This window comes from Procambarus clarkii, chromosome 13 (genome assembly GCF_040958095.1).
Source record: "Procambarus clarkii isolate CNS0578487 chromosome 13, FALCON_Pclarkii_2.0, whole genome shotgun sequence".
Lineage (NCBI taxonomy): Eukaryota > Metazoa > Arthropoda > Malacostraca > Decapoda > Cambaridae > Procambarus > Procambarus clarkii.
This window is the reverse complement of record NC_091162.1, coordinates 3786912-3802309: the sequence shown is the minus strand read 5'-3', so window position 1 is coordinate 3802309 and position 15398 is coordinate 3786912. Positions and strand designations below refer to the sequence as shown.

The 15398-nt window shown below is 44.4% G+C and overlaps 1 protein-coding gene across 2 annotated transcripts in view; it reads left to right on the top strand.

The window, feature by feature from the left end:
- Positions 1-14653, top strand: part of LOC123751668 (mRNA (2'-O-methyladenosine-N(6)-)-methyltransferase) — a 159441-nt gene extending 144788 nt beyond the window's left edge. For both annotated transcript variants that reach the window (XM_069323554.1, XM_069323553.1), the window contains 3 exons: positions 8096-8250; positions 13467-13698; positions 14519-14653. In XM_069323554.1, the coding sequence (XP_069179655.1) occupies positions 8096-8250; positions 13467-13698; positions 14519-14525 (394 nt within the window). In that variant the 3' untranslated portion in view covers positions 14526-14653. The remainder of the gene's footprint in view (positions 1-8095; positions 8251-13466; positions 13699-14518) is intronic.
- Positions 14654-15398: the final 745 nt, after the last annotated feature.

Below are 15398 nucleotides of genomic sequence, written 5' to 3'. Positions count from 1 at the left end.
GGTCAAGGGAGATACTCGACAAACACCTCCAAAGGATACCTGATCAACCTGGCTGTGACTTGTATGTCAGGCTGCGAGCAGCCGCGTCTAACAGCCTTGTTGACCAGTCCAGCAACCAGGAGGCCTGGTTGATGACCGGGCCGCAGGGACGCTAAGCCCCGGAAGCACCTCCAGGTAACCTCAAGGTAAGGTACCAGGTATAAGGTATGTCCTGAAACTACCAGGTATAAGGTATGCCCTGGAACTACAAGGTATAAGACTGAGTGTTACTATCCTCGGAGGAGACTTACTATCCCTAGCGATCATTATATTCACCTTACCCTCATTTATTAACCCTTAAATTGTGCATCGCATCATATGATGCTTTGGAGTACTACGCAAGATTTAAAGGGCCCGCGGATACACAGGGTTCACCACACCTTCATCAGGGCTCTTGTAAACAGACGCTATTTTAAACAAAAATCGTGGGCCAAATTCCTGGGTATTTGGGGCCTCAGTATTGAGTGAGCTGCCAAGCCTGATGCATGCAACATGAGCTCACAGCACTGCTGTTCAGTTTGTGACCACAGCATCGCCTAAAAATGCCATAATATACTTGTTCATGCTATTATGTAGTGATGATATTATTACAGAAGACCCCTGACTGTGATAAAATTGACCAGGGTTCTGATAATAGCAGGATTGTGGTGATATTTAGCGCTGTGCCCATGAAGGGAGGAGTAATGCTGTGGGAGGGGAGGGTAGTGGTGTTGTCTTCTGAATGTGTGTGGCCACCTTTTATTGACTGCACTCACCATACCAGCTTAGTGGTTCGCTATGGTGAACATAAATGTAGATACTTATATATAACGTGTGTATAGAGAGTATAAACAGCAAGAGGAGTAGGTTGGGAGCTGCCATTTTGGTGAGGGCGGTGGTGTCATCTGCACGACTTATCATGTTGTTTACTGGTGACCATGATGGTCTTTGGGCACCATACCAGTTTACTTGTACAAGTATGGTGAATAAAGCAGGTAGATATTAATATATAATGTGTGTATATAGCGTAATAACACCACAAACAGTATTGTTGGAGGAGAAATATTAGTGTGTCTGGCCTTGAGGTCGGTAGCCATCAGCTGACTGTGTGAGTAGCTACGTCTTTGTGCCTTTACTCACCATACAAGCTTAGATGTACAGTTATGGTGAACAAAACATGTAAATACTTATATATAACGTCTGTATATAAAAGCAAAAACAGTATGGTGGGAGGAGAATGGTGGCAAGTCAGGTGAGGTGAGGTGAGGGAGTGGCAGCCAGTGGCGGGCTGCCACTGCCACTCGGCATACCAACTTAGTGGTTTGTTATGGTGAACACGAATGTAGATACTTATATATAGCGTCTGTATATAGTGAATAAAAGCAAAAACAATATTGTGGGAGGAGAATGTGGGTGAGTCAGGTGACTTGAGGGAGGGAGGAAGTAGCAGCCAGTGGCGGGCTGTCACTGGCACTGCCACTCAGCATGCCAACTTAGTGGTTCGTTATGGTGAACACGAATGTAGATACTTATATATAACGTCTGTATATAGTGAATAAAAGCAAAAACAGCATGGTGGGAGGAGAATGTGGTTGAGTGAGGTGTTGAGGGAGGGAGGGAGTGAGTGGCTAGCTTGTGTGTGGCGGTCACTCCTCGTTACTTTTTGTCTCATAATAGCAACTTAGTGGTACGTTATGGTGAACAAAACATGCAGATACTTATATATAACCTGTGTATATAGTGTAATAACCAACAAAATATTTGTTCACTGTTTGATGAACATAATTGAATCAACAATATGCACACCATATTTTTGAGTACAGCGATGATTCACTCATTTTATTATAAAATATATATCACACTACACACTATTGAATAATATTACAGCAAAAAAATTTTGAAAAATCAATCAGAGCATTGGAATAATTAGGTAATTATCTCTTTGTGGCAACTCCGGCCTGACAGCTGGCAAGCATCAGACCGCCTGGGACGCACGCTGAGTCAGCGCCTGTTTTTTGCCTGATTTCCCCGCCCTATAGCGGGCAATATATGCCACTTACGATTTTTTTTATTATTTTTCCCATGATCGGTGAACACAAATTAACAGGTTTAGAAGAAAAAGATTTTTTTTTTTTGTATGTATGTGCCTGTGGGTGTCAAATGGTATATAGCCATGCACGATTTAATGGTTAAGTAAGAATGAGTAGAAAGAAGCTTGTGCCCTTGCCAGAGCACCAAGTACATATCCTAGGCGTTTGTTATAAATAATGGTATGTGGGGCTTCTATGGGGTACTGGTACTATTAAGGGGTAAGGGTAGTTAGAAAACAAGAGTATCAAATATGGGAGAGCTAAAAGGCCCGGCTCCCAAAATAAACTATCCACAGTAGTAATAACTTGCTACTAGACCATATATGTTAGTCTAAGGGTTGATCAATGCGCTCCCACACAGGAAGAAGGGATACTCTGTAATTCATGTACTTATTTATTAACCCTTAAAGTGCGCATCACTTCATATGAAGTGTAAATCGTTTTACCAGTCAACTGCGCTTCACTTCATATGAAGTGTATGGGTACCGCGCACGATTTGAATGGCCCGCGGTGCAGCTGGGGGTCCCATACGCTGCCCAGGGGCTCTAGTAAACAGCGGCCATTTTGAAAAAAATTCCAGCTCACGATCCGATGGCATGGGAGGCCTCAGTTTAGCGAGAGTCACCATGGCGAGCGCACGGTCAAACGCCTCACGGGCACGCACCACTCAGTCCCTCACCCCAGAGCAAATAGCCCACGAATTATTCTCTGAAGGTGAAGAAAGTGTGTTTGACGATTCAGACAACGATGAGGATTATACACAGTTGTCGGGTGATAGTAGCAGCAGCAGTGAAAGTGAGAATGACCGCCATGCCATGGCGAGGCCTATACGCTCTCCCATGCCTCCTCGCCCATTTTCTACCCCAATTCTACCACGACCTCACAGTTCCTGTGGATATTTTCTGTTTGAGGGTGACGAGTCAGAGGGAGGTGACTCCTTTTCTGGGTTTAGTGACTCAGATCAAAGTTTTATTGAGCCTGTGGCTGGTACCAGTGGTGTAACTGGGCGAGAAATTGTCGCGTCAGCAGCATCTCGCCTGGCCAAGCGCCACCGCATGGCACCACATGAGGGACCAAGACCCTCGTGTTCACGTGCACCCACCTCACGTGCACCCACCTCACGTGCACGTAGCCGCCGTGCTTCTCGCAGACGGTATTCAGCTCCTGGTCGCCGGTATGCATCGCTTCCTCGCCGTCTTTCCTCTGCATCTCGCAGGACGCCTGGTGTACTTGAGTGGAGTGATGGTGACGATTTTATTCCTAATATTCCTCACTTTGACGATAAAGATGTAGGGATTACAAACCTTTTCCCTAATCAAGGTGAGGACATGGCTGAGATGGAATATTTTACAGCATTCTATGATGAACCACTCATGGAATACATTGTACACCAAACGAACCTGCATGCTGCTTACCTGATTGAGAGGGAAATCACAGAATTTTCACGACTGCAGCGTTGGAAAAATACCACAGTGGCGGAAATGTATGTGTTTTTGGCACTCTGTTGATGAAGCACTGTCACAAACATGCAATAAATGACTATTGGAGCAAGGACAAGACAATACCAACACCTTTATTCGGGAAATATATGTCACGAGACAGGTTTCAGATACTCCTCAGGTGTCTACATTTTGGAAGTGTTCAGGACCGAACACCTGATGATAGACTGTGGCGAGTGAGGCACTACATGAACGATGTTATTGGAAAATTCAGAGATTTTTACGTACCAGCACAGAAGCTGGTGGTTGATGAATCTCTCATACTTTTCAAGGGACGTGTTCCATTCAAACAGTACATTCCCTCAAAACGAAAAAGATTTGGCCTGAAATTTTTTGTTCTTTGTGATTGTGAGACAGGATACGTGTTACACATGATTCTGTACTCGGCTAGTGATGTAGACATTCCCGGTAACGACGAACATGGATTTTCGGGGAGTGTAGTGAAGACCATCATGGCTCCATGGATGAACAAGGGACACATTTTATACACAGATAATTACTATACAAGTCCCTTGCTAGCTCGGTTCTTGCTAGAAAATAGAACCGGATTGGTTGGTACAGTAAAGCCACAACGAAGGGAAATGCCTGTGTTTGACAACGACATTGCAGTTGGTGAGTGTCAGAGAAGGAAAAGTGATAACATTCTGTCAGTTCGGTGGAAAGACAAAAGAGAGGTGAACTTGTTGACAACAATTCATGATGGAACAATGGTGAACAGTGGGAAAGTGAGCCATAAAACAAACGCACCACTATATAAGCCAGACTGTGTTTTAGACTATAATATCAACATGCGGTTGATTGATAAATCAGACATGATGATTGGCACTGCAGAGTGTGTGCGGAAGACATGTAGGTGGACGAAAAAAGTGTTCTTCCATCTTGTGGACATCAGCATGCTGAACTGTTTCAACATGTACCTTGTGAGAACTGGACGTAAGCCCACTTTCCGTGACTTTGTATTTGATGCTGCAATACAGTTATTAGGAAAGTTTGCAAAAGATGTCCCAGGTATTCAGCGGCCCATCATAAACCCACTGTTGCAGCATGCTGGTACTCCACGCCTCGCTCACACTGAAGGCTTCCTAGCACACAAACTTAGGTATTTGCCACCTGGTGTGAAGCGTGCAATAGCCCAACGTGATTGCTTGGTGTGTAAAACAACGACACGTAGAGACAAGAAACGGAAGCTTGTGCAAACATGGTGTGAAACGTGTGGTATCCCATTATGTGCTGTCGACTGCTTCAATGACTACCACAGTCTAGAAATCTTCTAAGTGTGCTTCAAAGTGTGTATTGCGTGTGGGAGTGTGTAAATATGTAAACATATAAGCAGATAGCGTGTGCGTGTGTGTAAATATATACAAATATAAGCAGAACATACAATATAATAGACTGTAATGACATATTATATTGCCGTAATTGAAAACATTTGTGTGCGCCTGTGTATACTCAAATATGCAACAATTATTGATACAAAATATGTTCAAACAGTATTTGAAACACAATTAGTGAAAAAAAATTAGATAAAATGTGCTTAGACATTGTAAATAAATAGCGCGAAAATATATTTGTGGCAACTCTGGCTGTTTGAGGACCGCGCGCAACACCTCCCGGGCGTGTACTGCATGAGCGAACATGCAGATTGTGACGTCATCACCGATCTTCTCGGCTCTATTGCAACAAAAGTAAGTACAATAGAATTTTTTTTTTATTTTTCCCGTGATCAGTGAACAGAACTTAACAGATTAGCAAAAAAAAAAAATTTTTTTTTTTTTCAAAATGACATGCGCCTGTGCGGATGGCAGGATATTAGACCCCGAGCATGTTAAGGGTTAACCCCTTAACAACCCCCCATATACACTCACACCAATAACAATAATAATAATAACTTTACCACACTATCTTACGTTAAAAGCCTTGGTCCACATAGGCAGGATACAAGGTTTACACTAATAACAAGCTAGGGTAAAGTACTACTGGATAAGCACTGAAGCTGGATGCAGCTTAGGGTAGTGAGACCCCACGTGGTACCCTAATACAAAACACAACACTTAGGGTTACCCAAAACACTGGCAACTACTACCCCCAGGTCTCACCAATCGTTACTACCAGAGAAGGTACACTTAGAAATCATACAATACTTAACTTAATGGTACAGGAACTTAAGGTAAGGGAAATAAGTAAGAGGAGAAGGGAGGAGATGAGGGGGTGCAGCCACAGAGTAGGTCTCGTCCGCACGAACGCCAGCCAGAGAAGAACCTCCTAGCGACCAGCTAGGCCTCCCATGTCGTGGTGCCGGAAGGAGCCTAATTGATCGTGCAGCTAAGCACATTAAAGATCTTCCCCTATGCAACGTATTGTTACTTTACAAATGATTAGAAAGTATTAGTAAGCAAAGTTGGTGCCTATGTTATTATTTAATTATCAACCCCCAGCTCAGTCTTTAAATGCTCTTTGAGAAATAATAATAGTCTTACGTCTGGCAGGGAAGATACAAACAATTGCCGCTCGATATGCACTCAACTGTACTACCAGAAAGTTTAATAGCTCAATTTTGACCTCTGGTTTCCACTGGAGAACCCAGGGTCGTAACAGCGTTCCATCTTTAGAATCGCTTTTAATCCGTTGGCTGCGCATCCCATCAGGTGATGGAGTGGCAAATTATGCTCAAACTGCACATCTCTTTAGGTGATGAATTAGGGTACAGCATAAAATTGTGAAACTCCCGCAGTTAGGAGAGACTTACTGCACCTGTTATGCAGTGGAAAAGTGCATAATAATGTGTGAATGTCTGGCAAGCAGACAGTAACCAAAATTACTCAAAAATACTAATAAATAGTGTTTTTCAAAGGAAATAGTGCAGATGCATATATGGTGCAAGTGACTGCCCTTAGAGAGTATAGGCAGGCAGGTAGTGACATGAGTCGGTAACTGCGTGAGGTCACAACCCACCATCCAGGGTTCTACTGTGGGTAAAACCAGCCTAAAAGTTTAGACCACAACACTAAGCCCATTACAAAAGTTAGCACCAACACTGGTGATTCCACTGCCTTCACAAACACCACCAAGCACTGCAAAATAATAAAAATGTCGACATCAAAGATTTGCACAGAATGTCGTAAGAAGGTAAGTTATCAACAGAGTCTTCAATGCCAACTGTGCTCTGCAGCTATACACAGAAAATGTACCAACATGACCAATAATACAAGGCAAATCGAATTGAGAAATCACTCTGTGCACTGGGTTTGTGAAAAGGATATCATCTTCCTTCTGAAGATGATTGCAATTTTGGAAAAACTCCTGCAGAGAACAGAGAAGTCCACCTAAATGCTTGCTCAGAAACTTTAAAAGGTTCTAGACAAGTTGTCCCTTACACAATTGTCTCCTCTTTACTGATAGAATCCACTCAGTAAAACATCTAAACTATTGGGACCGAACAAAATGCCTAAATCTGCATTCTCATGAGGTAAGCTGGGAGAGATACGTACATAATTTACATGTGAACAATATTAGAGGGGCTGATCCCAAACCTGCACACAGAAATAACACCAAATGAGACCAGAAGGTATGGCAGTATGTGCTAAATACTCCCCATTGAAAAGGTGCAATAGGTACTCTGAGAGAGAACTCTGTCAGCATCAGAGGCCCAAGGCAGTTCAACACGCTTCCACTACACATTAGGGGCATAACTGGCCGACCCCTCACAGTATTCAAGAGAGAATTTGATAAACCCCTCCAAAGAATACCTGATCAACCAGGCTGTGATTCATACGTCAGGATGCGAGCAGTTGCATCCAACAGCCTGGCTGACCAGTCCAGCAACGAGGAGGCCTGATCGAGGACCGAGTCGCAAGAACGTTGAGCCTCGAAACCGGCGCAAGGTAAGGCAAGGTACATCCAGCCAGAGTTGTCGGGCTCAATGGAAGAGTCATCGGGCTCACATATACGTATACTGTATATACATGCACATTAGGCTTGTATTGAGGTTTCCCAAGATTGGTATCAGCCGGGCTGTGGGCCTGCGGGCCGCTCCAAGCAACAGCCTGGTGGACCAAACTCTCACAAGTCGAGCCTGGCCTCAGGCCGGGCTTGGGGAGTAGAAGAACTCCCAGAACCCCATCAAGCAGGTATCAAGCAGGTAAGATTGAACTTCTGACTCACCCTAGGATGCGACTCCCTGCACAGTTGCCGAACTCCCAGGTACCTATTTACTGCTTTGTTAATAGAGGGATTAGATGTAAGGGAACATGCCTAACCATTTCTGCCCCATCAAGGAATTGAACCTGGGATCCTCATTTGTGAGTTGAAAACAAAGCTAACTGCACTAATAGTCTGTATAACCTTGTCTGTCAGTGTCAATACATAATTTGTATTTGTCTAATTGATCTATAAAAGGTTTTTAATATATATAGCCATATGAAAATAAGGTATGTAACAGATGTGCTAACCTCACTTAAAGCTTAATTGGTTGGTGTGAATTGTTTACAGGGGTCCATGGGACTTAGAGATACCAACAAATGTGATCATGTTTGAGCGCCCGCCCATCACATTACCCCAGCCACACCCTAGTGTAGAGGTGTTACGGGGCCAGCTGGTGGGTAAACTCCGCCTCGGATACCAGGAAATGTGCCAGGCAAGAGAAGGTGAGGAGAGAGTCATGCCATTTACATGTAGTTAGCATTTTTGTTTCAATTGAATTAGATAGCCATGATAGACATGCCGTTTAGATTTATTATGCTTGTATATTCCTTTTCTCGGGGGAGCCCCGTTGGTTCTCCGGAGCTATCCAGGCTGAATGGATATGTATATCTTTCTGGCATCAGTCACTGCATGGAGTTCTTGCTATGTCTGCCATCGACCGGGACAGGCACCCAGAAAGGTAGGCGCCCCAAAACAAACCCCTATTTTGGTAAAACTATTGCGACCGAAGGTCTAACAAGTGGACACAACTCCCCAAATGAAAATTAACAAACTAGCATGATGTCGTCATGTCGCCGCGCCGCCATCTGTGCAATCCCCCCCTTCCCAGGAGGGTGAAGGGGGAGCCCTGGACCTACCCGCCGGCAACCCAACTTTCAGTTCGTGGCTGATGGAAGTCTGGTGCAATCATGCCTCTGGCTCCGGTTTTTGTATCAGTTCTGTGCCTTGTGGTGTGGGCTATCTCTACAAGTGGTGCGGGAGCCGAGAGATGTTTTCCACGGTACTCGGGCTGCATGTGCCTAGGGTTCCCTTCCCTAGGTGCCCTGTAAGTACTGCCCATGGGGCTTGGGGCCTTCTTCCACAATTCACCTCAGGATCTACCTCCGCTGTGTCGTTTACTGCTCAGTACTTGGGCGCCCTTGGGGTCAGCTGGGGTTTTTCTTACCCTTGTTTGTCTCTGGGTAATGGGTAGTTTTTGTCACTGGCAGGGGCATCGGGGTACTGCACAACTAGTTTTCACCTATGACACAGCCGGCTCTGTTCCCCTGGGTACGTTATCCTCTTGTGTTTTTTTTCTTTTGTTCTTGTTTTCTGCCTGGTGGAGGGGGGGGGTCTGTCTTTGTGGTCCCCCATCGCTGTTCTTGGGGTATATATATTTGTATATCTATATTTCTGTCTTGGTGGTCCTCCCCGCTTGGCCCCCATGAGTGGACACATCCGGAGGGTTCAGCTTTAGCAGTTTGTTAGGTAGACTTGGGCGCCGGTTTGCAGTATTCTGCCTGGGCTTCCCTTAGCATGTAACCATGGCTAAGGGCCCTGGGAAACCCCATGGGGGGGGCTACGTGGTCCAATGGATGTGACCCCTGAGTCAATGATATCGTTCCTTCCTCCTCCTTCTGCCCACTCTCACGTCTTGCGAGTTTGAAGGTTGCTCTGTCCCCTTGTCTCAGGGGTGACACAAGCCTGTTTTGCCTCCGCCATGATGTCTGTTTGGTTGATGATTGTTTTGACCTGGAGTTGTGCGACGTGTATTGTCTGTACGGGCTCCTGTTCACCCAAGCCACTGATAATGATGTGCGGGTGCAGGCAGTTGTGGCATTGCATGCTAGGTTTAGGTTGCTGCAACATTCTAGATTGGTTGCGGCCCAGGATGCCCCGAGACTGCTCCGTCTTGGTTAAGGGGTCCGGACTTGGGGATGGGAGTCGGTTCGGCTCCAGTTCCGTCTGCTCCTCCTCGTCCTTTCCCTTCTGTTGTGCATACATCCTTTCCCTTGCTTCCCACTTCGAAACCGTAGGCGGATTTCGGGGTTGGGGCAGGGTCTGGTTGGGTTGAGACTCGGGCGGTCTCGGGGGTTTCCTCTTCCGGGGTGGCGGCTGAGGCATTCGAGCCTGTTCCTCCAGCCTTGCTGTATGGGTCTGACCAGTGGACTCCCTTCCTTGGTGTTTTGTATGGCTGCTCTGGCTTTTACATGTGGGGCTGGGGCTTTTGGGGGGGAACGACTCGGCCCTGGGTCCTGCCGTAGGGGTTCCCAGGGTAGGGGAGGGGGTTGCCTGGGGGGGGTGCCTAGGCCCCATTTTGCCCCGCTTGGGGTTTTGTACCATCGGAGCGGGGCTTGCAGTTCCTCAGAGTAGGGTTTTCCCTTCCCCTTCTGGCCCCAGGGTGCTAGTTCTCGCTGTTTGGTGGGGTACTCGCCTAATTGTGTTTGCGGGGGTTGAGCTCTGGCTCTTTGGTCCTGTCTCTCCACTGTCAGTCATCAGGTCTACAGCTTCCTGAGCCTCCTGGGTTCTATCTTCTCTACATTTGTGAATGTGTATGGATTCTGCCTCCCGCATCACTTCCTAGTGCATTCCACTTACTGACACTGAAACAGCTCTTTCTGTGTCTGTGGCTCATTTGGGTACTCGGCTTCTGCCTGTGTCCCCTTGTGAGTGTACCACCTGTGTTAAATGATCCATCCTTGTCTACCCTGTCACTTCCCCACTTGACAAGGTAGTGTCATTGGCTCCTAACAGGGGTGTTAGGTGTTGTGTGTTTTGCTTGGACACTTTGTGTGTGTCTTACAGTGACTACTTTGTCCATGTACAGTGTCTTGTTCTTGTTGTACTGGGGGGGCACTGCCCTACATTTTGGTGCTTTTTTATTTAGTTTTTCTGCGCCGGGGTCTTTTCTCGATCTTTGGACACTTCTTCGTTCCCTCGATCCGTGTCCTTCCTTGACTTGGTCTCTGGACACTCCTTCCTTGCCTCTCTTCGGTGCCTGGGTGCACCCTGATATCCATGGTGTCCCTCTGTGTATGTGCGACCACCCACACCACACGTTGTAGTTGATAGTGTACATTGCGTTACAGGCTGCTACTTGTTCCGTATTCTGGTCTTTTCCTTGCCCATTTCTGTTTTTCTTCTGAAATTGTTCACGCCTTTTATTAGACCAAAGCTGGAATATGCAGCGGTTGTATGGTGCCCATATCTTAAGAAGCACATCAACAAACTTGAAAAGGTGCAACGACATGCTACTAAGTGGCTCCCAGAACTGAAGGACAAGCGCTACAAGGAGAGGTTAGAGGCATTAAATATGCAAGAACTAGAAGATAGAAGAAAAAGAGGCGATATGATCACTACGTTCAAAATAGTAACAGGAATCGATAAAATTGATAGGGAAGAATTCCTGAGACCCGGAATTTCAAGAACATAGATTTAAACTAACGAAACAAAGCTGCCGGAGAAATATACGAAAATTCACTTTTGTAAACAGAGTGGTAGACGGTTGGAACAAGTTAAGTGAGAAGGTGGTGGAGGCCAAAACTGTCAGTAATTTCAAAGCATTATATGACAAAGAGTGCTGGGAAGACGGGACACCACGAGCGTAGCTCTAATCCTGTAACTATACAATAGAAACACATGTGCATTTCTATTGGCCATTACTCCTCGTGCCTCTCTGAGGGGGCCGGGTTCTGGCTCGTGGTCCCCCGGCAGGCCTAGAACTCCATGCGTACTGACTAATGCCAAAGTCTAATAGTATACATATCAGCCTGGATAACTCCAAGGAGCCTCCAGGTCTCTCCCAGAAAATGGCGTTTCACTACATTCAATGCTGGGTTTTGAAGGCAGTTTTGATGTTAGCCAGCCTTGCATATGCTGCTGATGATATTCTATTGTTGTGGGCTTTAGCAGACATTATTTGCATGATATTAACTCCTAGATCTTTCTGTCCATTTCATGAAGGACTTCATCTCCCATTTGGTATCTTGCATTTGGCCTCCTGTTCCTTCTGCCTAGTTTCATTACCTTAAATTTACTTAGGTTGAACTTTAGTAGCCATTTGTTGGATCATTCCTTCAGTTTGTCTAGGTCATTTTGTAGCCTCATGCTATCTTCCTCTGTCTTAATCCTCCTCATAATTTTTGCGTCATCAACTAACTTTGAGAGGAACGAGTCTATTGCCTCTGGAAGATCATTTACATTTATCAGAAACAGGATAGGTCTAAGGATTGAACCCTGTGGGATTCCACTGGTGATGCCTTGCCACTCTGAGACCTCACCCTCACAGTGATTATCTATCTTCTGTTGCTTAGGTACTCCCTTATCTAATGGAGTACCTTCCCTTTCACTCCTGCCTGCATTTCCAGCTTGTTCACTAGTCTCCTATGGGGTATTGTGTCAAAAGACTTTCTGGCAATCCAAAAATATGCAGTCTGCCCACCCTTTTCTTTCTTGCCTGAATTTTGTTGCTTGGTCATAGAATTCAATTAAACCTGTGAGGCAAGATTTGCCATCCCTGATCACATGCTGATGCTGTGTTACAAAGTTCTTTTGCTCCAGATGTGCCACTAGCTTTTTTCCCCCACAATCTTATCTATCACCTTGCATGGTATGCAAATTAGTGACACTGGCCTGTAGTTCAGTGCCTTCTGTCTGTTACCCTTCTTGTATATGGGGAACATTAGCCGTCTTATTATTAGCTGTATATTAGCCGTCTTCTAAATTTTTGGTTGTTTCCTTATTACCAGTGATTTGTTGTACACCATGGAGAGTGGCAAGCACAGTACTTCTGCTTCTTCATATGTTGTGGCCATTGGTCTCTCTTTTTTTTTTTTTGTCTTGATACCTGTGGTTCTTTCTCTTCCATGGGAAGTGCCCTTTCTTTCTTTCTTCTCCCTGGATATATGCTTCAGGAGCCACAAGGGGCTTCCCCTAGAAAACCAGTGTGCCCCAGTGGCTCCCTAACACCCTCCCTCCCCTAGGGCCTCATGGTGGTCTCCATCATCATCATAACTGGTTGTGGAGCAGGTGGCTTACACGGTCTGCTTTCCTCTTTTCCCCAAAACGAGGGAAATGGGAGGTGGGGCGAACTAGCTCGTGCTAGTTTCAAGAAGTTTGCATTGTTGGGGGGGAGTTCTTTGGCTGTTTTGAGGCTGCAGTCTCATTTCTAACTAAACAGTGGTTTGTTTTATTTCACTAACTTTCTAGGTGCCTTCTTTTGATGGTGGCTGACATGAATAAATTTACATAAAATTTTTCATAGAGCCACTGCTTGCTGTGCCTCTCTAAGGGGGCCAGGTTCTGGCTCGTTGTCCTTGGTAGGTCAATAAGAACTCCGCAACTCATGGTACCTTCTAGTTTGGCACTATATCAGTATAGCAGCTTCAGGGAGCCACCAGTGCTCATCCAGAAACTGGCATTTCATTACATTCATTGCTGGCTTATTATCTTTATCTTTATCTTATTATCTTTATCTAAACAATATCTGCTTGCACTATTTTTCTTCCGTTTTTCTCAAGAGCTGTTGCCTATGACTGACAGACTGACAAATTTTGAGACTCATGGCTCATTTCTGCTTTATATACTATATATATATTGTACAATATTAATACATAGTAAAACATGGGATAGAGAGCTAAAAAGCTTCCTCTAATGTATATATATAATATCATGGCCACAGGAATTGATGCACCCAGAGATTCGTTTAGTCGATGGTTAATGGAACGGAAAGTTGTGGACCACGGTTGGGATCCACTTCTTCCCAGCCAATGTTTTCCTGAGGTGAGCCAGTCCATGTATCGGGAAATCATGAACGACATCCCCATCAAACTTCAGCGGCCGAAGTTCACAGGTGAAGCCAGGAAGCAGCTCTCTAAATATGCTGAGGCAGCTAAAAGAATGATAGAAACCAGGTACAGTAAATATAACATCTATAACGAGTGGTTTTGCACTCCTTTTTTGACACCTTTTCTTATTAATAATTGAATTATTGTTGATAATTGAATTAACAGTTAACTTCAGTTTTTACTCTCCCACTTACATTTTGCATATCGGTTTCTTCAACATTCTTTGCTCTATTATTAGGTATCCCTGGGAAGGGGATTCTAGAGATGCCTTGTGGTTTTGTGCTTTTTATTTATTGGATTTATTGATTTTTAACAGATAATATCTTAAGAATGCCTCTTAGCATTGATTTTAAATTTTCAAGTTTTATGTTAACAGGCAGTTTTCTGTTCAAATTGAGCAGAATAGTCTCTGGTTTTCATTTTAAAACTTTTTGGATTTGGGTTTTATCTGTTTATGCTGCAATATTGAGAAAGCATAACATAAATAATGCTATATATATTTTCTCATATTCAGGATTTGGGTGGTCAGTAAAAATTAAAGCTTTAGATCCAGGTAGTGTTTAAGAAAATGTTTATAAAATTGGCATATTGAGGATAAATAGAACATCGAGTATAATGAAACTCTCCTGAAAGGGCATCAGTAGCTCCCCACAGCTCATGCACTGGCATCCCAGGGCCAATATTATATCACCAAATATTTCAGATGTTCTCATTGGCTCACCGTAGACTGTGACATAAATAAACAACCACATGGAATCCACAAGTGTGGGAAACAGTTGTGTTCTGTTAGTTGACTCTTCAGAGGTTAGTCGACCCTCTGAAGAGTCAACTAACACAACACATGTACTCCCTATTAGACTATTCTACAGGAACTTCTTTTCGACAGCTCATAAAACGGAAGAAAGGGCCCTGAAAGATGTTGTTGATAGGAACGTTATCCCTATAGACAAAAATCAGAAAATACAATTGACGATTTACTATAAAACCAAAAAAACGGCCAACCTACTCATGAAAAACTCTCCAAACACAAAGCAGAATGCCTTGAAGGAAACCAAAGTCGTCTATGCCTTCAAATGCCCGCTTGGGGACTGTAAGCCCCAAAGAACTCAGTTTATAGGCAAGACAACAATGTCTTTCCAGGTGAATAACAATGCATAAACATCAGGGCCCCATAAAGGAACATATAATCTCCTCTCACAACCAGACCATCACCAGAGAAGTCTTAACAAACAACACGGAAATCATCGATAGATACAACGATAGCAGGCGGCTCAACATCTGTGAGGCACTACACATCAAAAAGTCAACACCAGCAATCAGCAGCCAATTAATACACAACTATATTCTACCCACTTCAAGACTCCGAACCAATATAGAAGCATCAAGAGGAAGTATGGGCCAATAGGCCCTCTGCAGTTACTTCCATTCTTATGCTCTCATATCCAATTAATACCCATAGTTTTGTGTTCTGTCTTGTATTTGTCACAAGTTTGTTCACCTCATCCAAAACTGTTGCAACATATCACCTCACCCAAATGCGAGTACTGTCTGCTAATCTGCAGTACACAGATTACTCCGTATTCTGCAGTACAGTACTGTACTGTACAGCTAATCCGTATGACGAATTAGCTGACTCTGTTTAGTGTTTACAGGATACAGTTGTGTGTGTAAACTAAAGTCTTTGAAAATGTAATAAGGTATTACGAAATGCGTTCAAGGGTCGCATTAGACTAGCAATAAAAATGAATTTTGGAGAACTGATTTTT